This window comes from Anopheles gambiae, chromosome 3 (assembly GCF_943734735.2).
Source record: "Anopheles gambiae chromosome 3, idAnoGambNW_F1_1, whole genome shotgun sequence".
NCBI lineage: Eukaryota > Metazoa > Arthropoda > Insecta > Diptera > Culicidae > Anopheles > Anopheles gambiae.
Genome location: NC_064602.1, coordinates 66906088 through 66921097, shown reverse-complemented (window position 1 = coordinate 66921097; position 15010 = coordinate 66906088). Strand labels below are relative to the sequence as shown.

Below are 15010 nucleotides of genomic sequence, written 5' to 3'. Positions count from 1 at the left end.
CATTTATTGTAACTTGAAAGAAAATCACAACACTCATAAAATAGTTGAAAATAATGGCTACGAGAGTGAAAAAGAGGACGTATGTGTGGTGGAACTCTGTCGAGAAACAAGAGCATAACTTTATTAAATAATTTCATCTAAAAGCATTGTGTAAGCGGTACTTTACAACAAAACAAAAAAAACATGTAAAAATTATAATGCTACAACCTAAATGCGATGCACGATTACAAGAAAAAGTTAATAATAGTGCTTAAATAATTTAAGTAGAAAAAAGACAACACATCCGCTAATATCGTGGTAAACGAGAATGATAGTGTAAATTGTACTAAAGAAAGATAGAAAAAAACACTTTAAATAATTGACCAGTAAAATGCTGCTTCGTTCTGGAAACGTGTGTGTGGATTGGATGCGGCGAAGTTGATGCTGTATGAACGTAGAACACGTGAGAGTTACGCGTGTATTAGGCACTTTGGAATGTAAAACATTGGGTGGCCGCTCCATGTCCCGATGCCCGATGTATGTGTGTGTGCGCTGTTTTGCTGCAACCCAGTAGGCTTGTTCTGCTTTATTTCAATTCATTAGCGCCAATTTACCGGCTGTCGCGAACACGCTGCAAACGCTCCATGCCAACAATTTTCAGCAGGCTGTGAAAACACAAACCACGACACAGAGAAGAAGGAAATGATTAAATTATAATAATTACTGGGTGATAAATAAGTGATGGTGTTTGAAAAGAAAATTTTGTAAAATTATAATGCATGTTTTAGTGCACACTTACACTCGCTTCAAGTTCGGGTAGTAGCAGCCAATGTACAGCAGAAAGTTGATCGGGAACGTTCCGACCCAGCTCAGGTGGGTCTTGTTGGCAATGGCCAATGCGTACAGATGACCGCATCGTTCGCTTGTCATACGCCGATCGGTCGGCTGCACGGTTTGGTTGTATTTCTGAAACAAAAAAATCGTTTTTAAAATTCTATTTCTATTTTGCTTCTGTCGCAAAGTACTTACTGCGCCGGGAGTATCGGTGAAGCACTCCTGCAGAAAGTTCGTGGCCGTCGGTCCGGGACAGAACATCGTAACGTGCACGTTGGGGTATTCGTTTCTTAGTGCTTCAAAGTAGCCCTGCGTGACCATCAAATCGGAAGAAGTAAGTTAAGCTCATATCTTTAAATTAATTAGCATAAAGCACCACTTACATGGAGCGCATGCTTGGCACCGGTGTAGGTACCGGAGTTCGGGGCCCCGATAAGGCCCGCCGTACTGCTCGTCACCACCAGGTGGCCCTTCATCGAGTTGCGGGCGAAAAAGTTGAGCGCCACACGGGACAGATTGATCACGGCAAACACATCCAGCTCGAACAGCTCCCGGTCGACCTTGATGTTGATCGAGCCCCACTCGGCCCGCTGCGAGCGTCCCGCATTGTTCACCAGAATGTCGACCGTTTTGAAGTGGTCCAGCACCATGTTGAAGTAATCGTTGTGGTGGTTCAGATGGAGCATATCCATCTCTAGCACGTACACATCGTTCGGCCCGAGACTTCCGTTTGATTGTGCTAAAAAGGGGACAGCTTGAATCAATTTACTGTTTGGAGAGATTTGGTTCCAGCCTTTTGCCAATGCCTACTACGCACCTATACAAGCTTGCTTCACCTTCAGCAGTTCGGAAATGTTACGTGCGGAAATGCACAGCTTAACACCTTGCCGGGCCAGTGCAATGGCCAGATCGCGCCCGATGCCGCTGGATGCTCCAGTAATCCATACCACTTTCCCCCGAAGTGAGGCTGAAAAACGAAGAAAAGTGTATTAGACACATCGTACTTGCGAATCAATGCAATCATCACGATTGCCGTCAGCTTACAGATGGGTCTGCCCAATTTGGAGAGAAAGAACAGTTCGATGTCCGAATCCAGCACGGCCCACATTATCAGCCGCACCAGGTGGTACAGGAAGAAGCTGATGGCTACAAAGTTAAAGAAGAACGCCATCGTTTTGCCCGTTCCGATGCCAAGGCGCACACAAAATTCCCCTCAATTGCGATCACACAACACGACAGCAGTACACGCCCACCTGGACCAGGTTTTCCCTGTTCTTTTTTGGTTTGTCACGCACGATCGTTTGCACTGCCCGATTGTTTCTATTGTCACCCGCAGAAAGCGCTGTTGTCAAAAAGTCATCCGCGACGGTACGCCGTGCGCAGGGCAATTGCAACCGATGTTTACGCACGACGATATCACACGACGACACCCGCGTACGCACTTTCTTTTGTCACCATACGTCGTCGGGAGGGGGGTCGTATGGGTGAGTTTCCCAACGAAACGCAGCTGCGGCACTATTGATAAAGAAGACCCCCAGGGAGGGAGCAGTGCAATGATCGTTTACTATTTTCCAAACGCGGCGCGGACCGGTAGGACCGGTTCAAATATTTTAGCAAACAGTGCACACAGCCGATCACCGACAGCTGCAATGTTTATGATTTCATCGCCTTGCACGCTGATGACGCCAACAGGTGAGTCCGATAGCTCTTGGTGTGAATCACTCCGCGCAGCAAAGAAGTTTTGTTTATGCCATCTATCTGTCAAGTGAATTACGAGTGTATAGTATTATGAATTAATTTTGAGCGTCATACCGTATTTTATGCGTACTAAGCAAGGAAAAACATTATCATTTCCTGCATCACGTAAAAATAAATTACAAAAATTCGTTTAGAAATTGCGATCATACATATACCACAGCCTCAGCAACCGGTAGCTGTCAAGATCATGATCATTGCTAGACAGGGTTGGCTTCTCTGTTGCATATGGCATGGCAATAAGAGTTTTTTTTTTAATATTTCAAATAAAATATATGTATTTTATGTCAATGTCATTACCCAAATTACAAATGACAGGATGCCATTATGAACTGGTGCAGCAATATGTGTACACTAGGCATGTTGAGTTTGGTTTGATAAAGATTTATTGGTCTTTGGTAGCGAAAGGGTACTGATAAGCAACCGAGATAACTTTGAACCCTCGTTGAACTGTTGAAGAAAAGCGTCCCCAAAGGTTTTATCAGTACAGGTGGTCCCCGAGATACACTATAAAAAGGGTCCGAAAATGGCCGCAAAATACCGTGTATCTCGAATTTCCGAGCACGAATTTCTCTGTTTCTAGAAAAAAATATCACTTATTTTCGTGATTATTTGATGAAATTCGAACTGTATATTACAATTTTAAACCTTTTACTTATTTTATTTATTTAGATTCACATTATTGCGGCTTCGGCCATATTTTCAACAATTTTAAACCTTCTTGAAAGAATTATAATATTTGAGCAGAAGAGAATTTATGTTGAATTTGACGATAAATATGTCAACTCAGAACAATTTGCTCACAGCACTATCAAATTTAGATGATCGCGTATATCTGAATCCGCGTATTAGAGGTACCGCGTATCTCGGGGACTAATTGTACAAGTATTGCGAGATAAGCAAACATCCCGTAAGAGGTTTTTTTTTCATTTTTTTTTGTTATGGACCTCAGTTTTTACACTTCTTTAAAGCGATTCGCGCTTAATGTGCGTTCCCCTGGACGTTGACCGGTGGCGGTGCTACTGCCACTGCAAGTCCAGGGGTCGGCAGGGCTGCCCGCAACGCTTTTGTCTAGATTTTGCCATTTTCCATCTACTAAACGGAGTCTTTCAGGATTCCTTTCAGATTGACCTTTCAGAGCCGTTTGAACGCCGTTTATGAGTCGTATAAGGCAGTGGCTCCAACCTGTGTTCTGCGGAATAGATTGATTTTATTACGAAAGTCTTATTACAATACATATCGTCAATCTTTTTCCCCACATTCAAGATTAAATGTTCCTCAGACATGTCTACAATACTATTTAAAGATATTTTTGACCAAAAAGCTTTGAACTTAGCATATTCAAACGCAAGTGATGGTGTGATCCTAAAAAGGATGTAGAGTACAGCCTGTTCCCAAGCTACGCGGTTTATGCGTTCCCGAGGAATCAGCGTAAGTCCAATTTCACGCTTTCAGCTAAAATACTTCTGATTACTCTTTTGTTTAATAAAATGTGGTACTTTTATGCCTTTTATCATTTATTCGATACGATTCGTGCCGTAAACTCTGATATTGGGGCTCTTCACGATTCTAGTAAGTTTTTTGTATGGAGTTTAACAGTTGGAGGCTGAAATCATGTAAACACTTCATGCAAAACCACACACAAAACTAGCCTGCAATTTTTATTTCTAGATTAATCTAGCCTCAAAGCTAGAATTAGATTCGAGTACCTGCTTTAAAAATGGCAAAACAAGATGGTGTTTACATTTATCCCAAGGTGCATTAAAGAGATCTGGGATAAATGTAAACACCATCTTTGTGGCATCACCATTCTGGTGATGGAATCCAGAATCAAAGTGTATGTAGTCCAGGTGGTATCATAGCATGTTTTTTATAACCAAATTTGAATATCGCTTTTTGACAGGATGGGTGAAAGCTTTTGTTCAAACCAGCTGTCTGGAGGCTTGACGAATACACAAAACACCATTAAAATCTTCCTTCAGAAACAGAAGGGATAAAAATCAGCCTTCTAAATTCATATACCTTGGGACAAGCCCACCTGTGCATTATACTCACTTTGATAGCTGCTCGAAAACTGCTATGCAATGCAAACATCTGACAGGCTGAAAATTCAACCTACGAACTTAAAACGGAAAGGGCCCCATTTCTGGATTTTAAGTTTTTTTTTGCATTTGCATTTGCATGCATTTCAAAGGCATTTGAGGCTCTCGACTTTATTTATGTTCGTAAAATTAACAAAAAAAATAATGTGGCTTGTAATTCGCAAGCCTCTCAATATCACTTTACGTTGAACCTTAATTTGCATATTTTTTAATCAATTGTATTTAAACATCTGGCGTCAATCTATGCTTCGGGAGTAACATCAATTTTGTTGAAAGGATCACATTTTCAAACATATAAAATTGAATTAAGCTTTTTTTTCTGTCTGCCTGCCTGTCTGCCTGTACAACTAGTGGGCTTGGCTTTCAGTGAAATATGCATTACGGCAGGATAAGTGACCGTAGAAAAATAATTGTAATTAGCATCCATCGAATCTTAAGAGAAATTTGAAATAAATCTTTTAGAGGTGTTATAAAACTGTTAAACTATAACTAAAACAACTTTGTGCGATACTTTATATCAACTAAACCTGACCTTTCTTTACTCTCTGCAATACTCTTGTTCTCAATTTGCAAACTGCAAATTCTTTATCTTGGATGATTGTTATGACTATGATTTTCGGATTATTTACACCATTTGTTTTATAAAAAAAATAAAACGTGCGCTTACGATTCATTTCATTAATACTATATCGTTTTTTACTTTATTTCCTAACAACAATAGTAGTTCAATTTGAGCAGAAACGGAAAGCATTAGAGATAAAAATACACCCTTTTCACGAAAGATACATTACGAGCAAAAAATGTACAAACGCAGCAGCAAAACCGTTTAAAAAACTGGAACAGTATGGATATGAGCTATATGATACAGAGACAGGGAACGCACCGAAGCAGGCTGCCTGTCTTACTCCGACTTCTTTATCGCCCCCATATCGATGCAGTTAATTTCGAACTGCTGGATCGGCTTGCCCTGCATGTAGGCTTGTGCGTAAAAGTTACCGAACAGCAGGATGAACGAGATCATGTAGCCGATCAGTGTGTAATGCATCCAGAGCGGAAACTCGCATCCCGTAATGATTCCATTGATGCCGAGCATCATGGCCACGGTGAACTGAATCAGCTGAAGGATTGTCAGGTATTTCTTCCACCAGAGGTATTTGTTCATGTGCGGTCCTACCGCAGCCAGACCGTAGTACGTATACATTAGCACGTGTATGAAAGAGTTGACCATTGCCGGAAGGAACGCTGAAAGTGGGATGGAAAAAATGTAAAAGAAAACGATTATTCTGAGATCATCACCATTGTCCCCGCTCAATTGGTGCATTATAATTATGGTTTATTATAAGTTCAGTAAATCGAACCATAAAATATAATACCGGAGAAAAATTTGACTGCGATTTTGGTAGCCATAATGGGAGAGAGTTTGCATATCAATGATGTGTCAGACATTACATTTTAGTAAAAATGATGTTCAAGAGACACTTGCAAGGTAGCTGTAAAGTAGGTATTAAAAAGATATTTTTTAACAAATGACTCTTGGTAGTTTGCACATTAATTTTCAATCGATTTTGCCCGTTCTTTGCTTCCTTTCTTTCATCCGTTCCTTTTCGAAGATTAATGAACGAATCATTTGTGCGTGTCGGTGGAGTTGCATTTTTCGACCCATGTTTCGATCCTATTAAAGTATAATGCTGGGATATAGAAGAAAGAATGAAGGGCAGTCGAAACTGTAGAAGTAATTTTAATTTTATAACTTAATTTAACTTTAAACTTTAATTTTTATAACTTTTGAACAAACGCTTAATTGAGTGTTCGAACAGGAAACGATATTCGAAGGCTGCAAATTATTGTCTGTCTATGTTTTCGATTAGTGCTCACCACAATTAAATGCGCTGGTTCTAAGTATAACTATTTAAATCAAACATCTTATACTTACTGCTTCCGCTCGGAACCCATTTCACACCGATCCACCAGAAGGAGAACATCGTGCTGTGGTGGTAGACGTGCAGGAAAGTCAGCTGATTGTCCTTCTTACGCAGAATGAAGAAGAAAGTGTCGGAGAACTCGAGCACCTTGGAAAAATAGTACCACCAGACGGCATCCACAATCTGCGGTGGAAGAAGCGACGCACAAAGGAAAATTAAACAGTTTAAGCAAACCCAACCAGAGGGGAGCAATAAATAAATAAATTCCCAACCGACATGATAGCAAACTGAACATGAATAATGGACCGACGGAAAGATGAAAACAAGGCCTGCGAAAGAGAAACCGATGCACTCGACCAGCTGATCGAATCGTGCCAGCATGAGCGCGATCCATCAGGATATGAAACGTTGCAGTCGGAAACCGCAAACTCACGTGCCGTGGTTCACCAACGAAAGTGAAATCTTCCCAGTTTGATTTCACTAGTCGAATGGGGGTTTAAAGTTCATCCATGTTCAAGGCACTCAAGGGAAGGTGTCGTTATAGGTGAAATCGGGTAAAGAATATTTGTTTTAGAAGAAAACGAGTGCAGTAATCCGGTTCAAGAGCGCGTAAACTCCAAAATATTGACCGACCTGTTATGCTCGTGCCCCGGTCAGAAACATGATCAAATAAATCAAAAGAAAACATCGACCAGAAAGCTTCGTAAATGTGTGTCAAAAGGCTCGAGTTTTTGGGGTTTTTTTGGAGCGGTGCATTGATAAATCATTCACTTGTTTCGCAGATCTTGTACGGGGTCAGACGGGGACGAATTTGGGGCGAAAAACAGGAACCATAATTAAGAGCTTTCGCTTTGCGCAGTCAATCGCGAGAGACAGTTTACGGAGGATGTAATTTGCCGGCATGATCCACAGCACTTGATCGTTGCCTTTGATAACTGATGCCCTGTGGTTCCATGTCCATGGTCTTTGTAATGACCTTATAAGGTATCGGCGAGAAGTCCGGACAATTCGGTACAATAAAATACCGGATACACACACTCGGCACATGGCCTTTTGGGGGGGAAACAAGTCCTTAATATATGGGGTAGTCGGGCTCTAGTTTACTTACACGAAGCTCCGCTGGATGGAAACTCTGCCGGCACGGTTCACAGATGTAGCTGTACCGACGCATGGTGGAGCCGATAAAAAGCTGCAGGCAGATGTAGAGATTCAGCAGGGCCATGGCCAAATTGTAAGGCACCAGGAAGGTGGTGAGATCGAACGGTTTTCGGCTGATTGGTAAGGTACAATGAGATGGGAATGAGATGTCAGTTGAAGGACTTGGAAGAGGCGCTGAAGTTGACGCTCTTACTCGTGCATTAGTTTTGGACCAATCCATACGATGAACAGGTATATGCAGACGCCGGTCAGCGTGGGAATCGGGGAGTCTACCATCGGCCATCCTTTCGTGCGGGGATCTGCTAGCGTTAACGTCCATTCGTAGTAACCGAACACGTCGTAGAACGGAATGCTCTCGCTTATGTTGGTCGAGGTCATGGTGGTGTTAAGGATGTTTCGTCGCAGGGCTTTTGATAAGAAATCTATGTAAATGAGGAAAAATATACAAATGATTAAAAAAGACGAAGAAAATGTATTTAGGAGACAAAGTCTCCTATCAAAGCTATCATTACAATTGCTACCGTGCAACGACTATCGTAATTACGTTCGAGAGCCGTTTTCTCGATTTAAAAAAATCCGATCGGAAAATCCGGAAGAGATATTAAAAAAACAGTAAATCTACAATGTGTACCAAATACTATTTCACATCTTTGTGTATTTGTGTTCGTATGTTCAAAACCATCATTCATTGTTTTAAAACGGACCACGAACTTATTACGAAAAAACGAATTTATATAAATAGCATAACATAAAGCAACTTAAACAAAAAGGGTTTTTTTAAATCAAAGCATTTCAAATAGGGAAATAATACAAATAACACATTTTAGGATGGTTTTACAGAAATACATTTTAACCATCTTTAATATGCGATTTGGTTTTATTACTGTTTTAAGGTTTTATGGGTGTGATGAGGATAATTGAAATTTAAAAAATATATAAAAATACAAACAAAGTATTTTTCTTTTGTATTTTGAAAATAGAATCCAAAACATATAAAAAGAATTGTCAAATATAATTTTAATTTGTCACGACAGTCTTATCAATTTAGCCAATAACGATTCAAAACTGATCCGATCAGACAATCAATGAAAACCCTTAGCAACGATTTTTAGCAGAACGCAAATGTTTGCCATTGTTACATACATAGTTAAGGAATGTAAACATAAACTGATATTTTTTTCCTGCCACCTCCCATTTTACCATCGATGTTCTCTTAGACCGCTACAAAGACGCCCGTTGCTGTTCGGGTTTAATGTTTGTTCGTGTATTCGCAAAGTAGTTTATCTACCTTGTCTAAACAAATATAAATAAGGGTAGAATCTAGTATATTATTTGTGATGCCGATAATAGGATGTGGAGACGTCATTATGGTAGGCCCATTGCAATTGAATGTTGTATTCGTCTGCACTTCCTCCAAAACATAAACGGACGCCTTTGTAGCGGTCTCAGAGACCATCGTTGCGGAAGTGAGTGAGGATGGGACGGGTAAGAAATATCAATAACTCAATAAAACATGTTTACATATTATTATATATTTTGATGGGTATTTTGTGAAATATTATCTTCTTAACGTTTTTTTTTTCACTTGGACCTGTAAGAGCTTGAATCCTTTCTACTAGCAGACAGTTTCGAAAACGAGCCTCATTTAATCCTGTAGAGGCTGCGTTTTGAAATGTACCATCGGATCCAACATTTTTCACATACTTAAATCACATATTGATTTATGTGGAAAATGACATTGATACAACATATTCATTAAAAAATTTCCTCCTTCATTCATTCCTCTTACAAGCATTACGTTTAACATTGTTTGCTTGCAAATTATTCATATTTTACACATTAATCAATTATTTTAAAATCCTCTATAATTTAATTCACAAATGCATTTATAAGCTCGCAAAAGCACGATGAAGCAAAAAAACATATTTCTTTAGAATCGCTCAGATTCAGATAGTTTAGTGATATTTTTTATTCAGAATGAAAGTATACAGCTGGTTTATGAGTATTGTGCTTTAAAATTATACACTTTAAATGTTTGCTAACTGGGCTGGATAATTTTAGAGTGGCAGCATAAACACTATAAATATTATTGTTTCCTTCCTTATTTTTTAAAATAACATATTAACCGAACACATTAATACACGTTGGTCATAATTACAAGGATCTCAAAACTCTATGAACATAAATTAGAATGATTTAAATTCAAACTACTCACATTGATCACAGCAACGATCGAAATCGTTCGCTTCTTTACCGGAACCAACAGTTGCCGCTCAAAACGTAATATGGAAGCAAACGGTCAGCAGAAGTTCGTCAACGTCGGCCAATGCCACGACGACTACGATTGCGCCAGTGCCTTCGGTGGTAGTCCCGGAATTCAGCTATTTAACTTAAACTTTTATTTTGTCTTTTAATGCCTCTGTCAAGGGTGACACAGGTAGGTTTTTGCTGCGATCGAGGGATTTTAGCTGGTCACAAGCAAGCGTGCTAAAACCAATATCCAATGACACCGGCCGATGTTGTTGTGTTGTGATGCGCAGGAAAGTTTTTAAAGAAAGTTTTATCGTTTTGAAGTGAATAGAACGTTGTGCAGGAAACGATTCTAATTTTGGAACAGTGTTTTGCCACTCGGCGTTCACATACGCGTCACACAAAACTCCTTGCAAACACACTCTTCACAAACTCCAATGGGGATGTATTTATTCCTCCCAAGGGATGTCAATCACACACAGTATCCTTCCAGTTGACTGGGAAACAGCTCTAGGCGTACGCTCAGTTCCTCCACAAAATGCACAACTTCGCTTCGATACACTTTAACGCCCGTATCTCGGTACAAACGATGGTGACCTGCCACTCGCGTGGTGCACGGTTCGGCGTGCGTAGAAACAATGACGCCACCGTTAGCCAGCGTGTGGACAGGAAAGCGCGAACGGGCCACGATTTTCCCTGATCAATGCATTATTATTTTTGCGCTTTTAAGCGCACCTCTCGTTTCTGCATGTACGGCGCTCCATGCGCGCGTCGACTCCCTTGGCGGTTGTTGCGAATGGGGGGGGGGGGGGGGACCTGTGCTGGAAGTGTCGTGACCCACACACCATACACAAACACACGCCATACGACACTTGTTTTGCGCGATGTTGGTGTCTGGTGTGTAAGAGAGATGGCAAAAGTAAATTAAGCCTTGTCGGGGATGAAGGGAACGACGGTGCGTGTGACGATCGAGGCTCATAAAACAGTTAATTGTTGGCCAGGGGATGCAACTGATTGGGTGGATCGATTCGCAAATGGTTTACGTTTGTCAGTTTCTATCAAACAAATATGTTCTTTGGTGAGATGAAAGTAAAAGCAAATGGCTCAAGTTTACTCTTTGCATGATGTGCTAAGCTTTGGCAAATGTAAAGACAATGCTCAAACAACAGTTCTCAGCTTGGGGTGCTCGAGAGTGCAAAACCTAACACCAAACAACTTTGTTGAACAATCGCCCTAGCTACACTAATAGTAGATCGCTCGAAGTGTGCGATTGTGAGTGATAAATACACCATTTCTTGCAAAGTGACATTTAACAAACCATCCTCGAAGAGTGATGGCAAAGGAAAGTGAATAGTTGCAACAATCTTTCAACATCGACTGCCAGCAGTAGATTAACATATAAATTAGTACAAGGTACTTAACAAGAGCGTTAAACAAGGTTGACGATTTGTTGCATAATAGATAACATATGTATGGTAACACATTCTTGCTAGATAACCGATGAGAGTAAATAAAAATATTTAATTAGGGTAAGTGTACCAATTATGGCCATAGTACCAATTATGGCCATAGCAACCAGTATTTTTGCTATAAAACAGTAAATTTACATTCTGCAACCATGGATGGATTTTTTGTATCAATTATGAACCTTTCAAAATATTAATGCTTCATTAGTTACATGTCAGAAACATGCATTTATAAAATATCACTCTTTTAAAATGTGCCACTAAGATTTTGTTCATCGCTTACCATTTTGCTAAGAGCACCACTATAGGATATTAGTGATTTACAAGCATCTAAACCAATTTTTACATGAAAAAACACCATTATGATGTCAAACGCTTGTTATTTAATAGCTTCACATCAAAATTTATCAATTTTGTATCGAAAATGTGCCTTTTTGCCATATGTCCATAATTGGTACAACTTAACAACGATGTACCAATTATCGCACTAGGGCAAGTGTACCAATTATGGCCATAGTACCAATTATGGCCATAAGGAGCACTTTTATTGTATAAAACAATCCATTTCATTTAAAAACCTTGGAAAGTATTTTAATATTAAATATAAACTATATTCTGAACATTGATTCCAAAACATCGTATAGGAACTGTATCTTTTATTAATTATTCGAGTTTAAAAATGAGTCCTCAGAAGAGTTGACATTCCTTAGCGTTTTGCAAAGACCATTGCGGTTGAAAATAGGTAACTTTTAAAGCTTTTAATCACATATTCTACTCTAAACCTAGCCTAGAACAACAACTCAACATTTGATCCAACCCGTCATGCGCAGCCAGATCAATTATTCATTCTTTATGTTAAGATATACAAATTATTTTTTTTAATTTGAATTAATGTTGAAGTGAATTAAAAAAATTAAAAGAACTAAATGAAATAAAAAGATACTGTCTACGAGTTATCGCAACATCACAAGAAACTAAAACAAAAAAGCCATTTCCAAAGATAACAGGTTGGCTGATAAGTCCCCCGTCTAACAAAGAAAAAACACATTTTTTTGTCAAAATTCGTTTTTATTATTCAACATAGTTCCCTTCAAGAGCGATACAACGATTATAACGACCTTCCAATTTTTTGATACCATTTTGGTAGTACTCCTTCGGTTTTGCCTCAAAATAGGCCTCAGTTTCGGCGACCACCTCTTCATTGCAGCCAATTTTTTTCCCTGCAAGCATCCTTTTGAGGTCTGAGAACAAGAAAAAGTCGCTGGGGGCCAGATCTGGAGAATACGGTGGGTGGGGAAGCAATTCGAAGCCCAATTCATGAATTTTTGCCATCGTTCTCAATGACTTGTGGCACGGTGCGTTGTCTTGGTGGAACAACAAAATAACAAAAGTTGCTTGACAAAAGACGCTCTGTCTCACAAACTAATTGACATACAGACGTCAAATTTTGACACGAATCATTTGATGGTTGGTACTATATAAAAATAATATGCATAATATGCATGCAAATGTAAATGTATAAATGTATGTTGTAACAGGTATATAGCGCCATCTATGTGTCAGACCGGGGACTTATCAGCCAACCTGTTATGCTTTTATGTTTGATTTAAACGACATTAATCATATTATTAAATGTGTCTGAAATTATAAATACTATTTTTCGTTTCTGCCTTACTCAACCACATGCTCGTCATGGGTTCATGCAATATGGGCTATTAGGACTTAGGACTGGCTATCCTGCTATGGGCAAAATCATTAAGTTACTGAAATCCATGTCGCAGTAGTGGTATAGGCATGCCTTGAACGATAATGGTTGTTGTGCCGAAGAAGAATAAGAAGAATTTTTAGTTCTGGATTATTTTTCATTATTTTGTTTTAAATTCATCACATAATGCGATTTTTTTGCATGTAAAATACACGATTTTTAAGATATGGCCATAATAGGGACCCTGTTATAACCATAATAGGAACACTAGTGCCATAATTGGTACATTTCAAAGCAGCAATTATTCGATTTTTTCTGTGATTAATGATTAAATCAAATCAAATTAAAAAATATGTGCAGATTTTACACATTTCAGGCTTCCAAAATCCGTATAGAAACACATGATTGTGTAAAAAACGAATTTAAACAGCGAACAAAAGTGCGAATTGGTGACAAACTATGTCCATAATTGGTACACTTACCCTAAATGATTTACATTTCCAAACGCTGTTTCGCTATTCTTTTCACACAATTTATATCATACCTTGTGTTAGTTGTATGTGTTTCATTTAATACGAGCTGATTTAATTTTGTTAAAATTAATTCATTACCTCGGAGCGTTTTTTGCAGATTAATTACTGTCTCGGGGTTGTTTGCAATAAAAACGACGCGAAAAATACGATTCTAACTGGAAGGTGGGGCAAACGAGTACAAGATAAAAAGAAATCTAAACGCATATAAAGTGCAGGTCAAAAGTTAAGTGTTGTGAGCCGTCTGAGTCGTTCTTTGCTTGCTGTTTGATTATTCAATTAATGCATCTTTATGTATTTGGCATTTCTAATCGTTCCAATCGTTCCAATGAAAGTGACAAAAGGAAAATTTAAAATAAATTCAATGAGCCGAATAACGACGATTTCTATACTTGTATATTGGCCGAAAAGGCACGGTAAGTCTGTATCGCTCAGATAATTTGAATAATTTAAAAGTAAATATGAAATAGAATAAAATGTTTCATCAAAATTGATGAATGGATGATTCGTTTTTTGATTCGTGCTTTTACCGTGTATTATTCTCGTATTGAATTAACAAAAAAACGAAGTCATAGAAAAACGAAACTTTTGAAACTACGTACACACATCAGACGCTCACTGGCTTTTTTAGGTTCGTATTCGTATTTCGTGCTTCAAATCATTGATAGTTACCGTACCGCAGAAAGAGATTAACTATCAGATTGCGTGGTTCAATTATGTCATTTCAATTTAGATGGCCTGTCAATGTGATAAGTCGTTATTAAATGTAACTAGGAACAATGAAAAAATAATTTTAATACAAAATAAAAACGAAGATATTATTAATATACATTAACTACCTGTTCACTTTCTTCCTAGACGAGAATTACACAACTGGCTGGAAAGAATTCCTAAGAACTCCTTGCAAAACCGGTTCTGGTGGCAAATTAAGCGCGTCCGCATTCTATCGCCAATAAAAAATCCCCTTAATTAAGGGGCCACCCACCGGCCAGGGCAGTGAGACCTTCTTGTCCCTTCTACGGTAAGGACAACTGACCGCACGAGGCGTGCCCTTTGCACTTTGTAGTTAGCGTTAGATTGACCTAGATGGAGATTAGACACGGAAGATAATGCCAGCATCCCTATAATCAATGCCGGGGCCGTTTACATCCACGATCGTAACCTGTTTTATAGTGTACACCAGAAGTAAAACGACCTTGCATTGTTTTGTTAAATGCTGCGTATTATTCCATACAAAATTAATAATATTTATCAAATCTAGTTGCCTTTCTTTTATTTTATGAACTATTAAAATTATCTTGTACAAGTA

General features: G+C 38.9%; 3 protein-coding genes across 7 annotated transcripts in view; 1 reads left to right on the top strand and 2 right to left on the bottom strand.

The window, feature by feature from the left end:
• Positions 1 to 82: 82 nt before the first annotated feature.
• Positions 83 to 2755, bottom strand: LOC1272498 (dehydrogenase/reductase SDR family member 7). The gene is made up of 6 exons (XM_311411.5): positions 1858 to 2755; positions 1631 to 1780; positions 1197 to 1552; positions 1009 to 1122; positions 779 to 945; positions 83 to 644 (listed from the first exon to the last, which is right to left on the bottom strand). Exons 1-6 carry the CDS (start codon positions 1982 to 1984, stop codon positions 590 to 592), a joined length of 969 nt encoding a protein of 322 aa, XP_311411.4. The 5' UTR covers positions 1985 to 2755; the 3' UTR covers positions 83 to 589.
• Positions 2365 to 15010, top strand: part of LOC1272496 (glycine receptor subunit alpha-2) — a 61106-nt gene continuing 48460 nt past the window's right edge. For 4 of the 5 annotated variants that reach the window (XM_061655217.1, XM_061655216.1, XM_061655215.1 and 1 more), the window contains exons 1-2: positions 2403 to 2505; positions 14560 to 14722. The gene's annotated coding sequence lies outside the window, so the exon portion shown is untranslated. Of the gene's footprint in view, positions 2506 to 14559; positions 14723 to 15010 lie in introns of all 5 variants that reach the window. The other variant, XM_061655213.1, reaches the window with a different exon arrangement.
• LOC1272497 (elongation of very long chain fatty acids protein 4) lies at positions 5334 to 10655 on the bottom strand. The gene is made up of 5 exons (XM_061655218.1): positions 9966 to 10655; positions 7944 to 8172; positions 7701 to 7863; positions 6604 to 6775; positions 5334 to 5912 (listed from the first exon to the last, which is right to left on the bottom strand). Exons 2-5 carry the CDS (start codon positions 8126 to 8128, stop codon positions 5572 to 5574), a joined length of 861 nt encoding a protein of 286 aa, XP_061511202.1. The 5' UTR covers positions 8129 to 8172; positions 9966 to 10655; the 3' UTR covers positions 5334 to 5571.

Coding starts and splice junctions, on each gene's coding strand:
- LOC1272497 (XM_061655218.1), bottom strand. CDS start 8,128: ATGACCTCGACCAACATAAGCGAGAGCATTCCGTTCTACGACGTGTTC. Junction 7,864..7,943: donor GGTCCAAAACTAATGCACGA/GTAAGAGCGTCA, acceptor CTTACCAATCAG/CCGAAAACCGTTCGATCTCA. Junction 5,913..6,603: donor ATGGGTTCCGAGCGGAAGCA/GTAAGTATAAGA, acceptor TCCCACTTTCAG/CGTTCCTTCCGGCAATGGTC.
- LOC1272498 (XM_311411.5), bottom strand. CDS start 1,984: ATGGCGTTCTTCTTTAACTTTGTAGCCATCAGCTTCTTCCTGTACCAC. Junction 1,781..1,857: donor CAAATTGGGCAGACCCATCT/GTAAGCTGACGG, acceptor TTCGTTTTTCAG/CCTCACTTCGGGGGAAAGTG. Junction 1,553..1,630: donor GGTGAAGCAAGCTTGTATAG/GTGCGTAGTAGG, acceptor TCCCCTTTTTAG/CACAATCAAACGGAAGTCTC.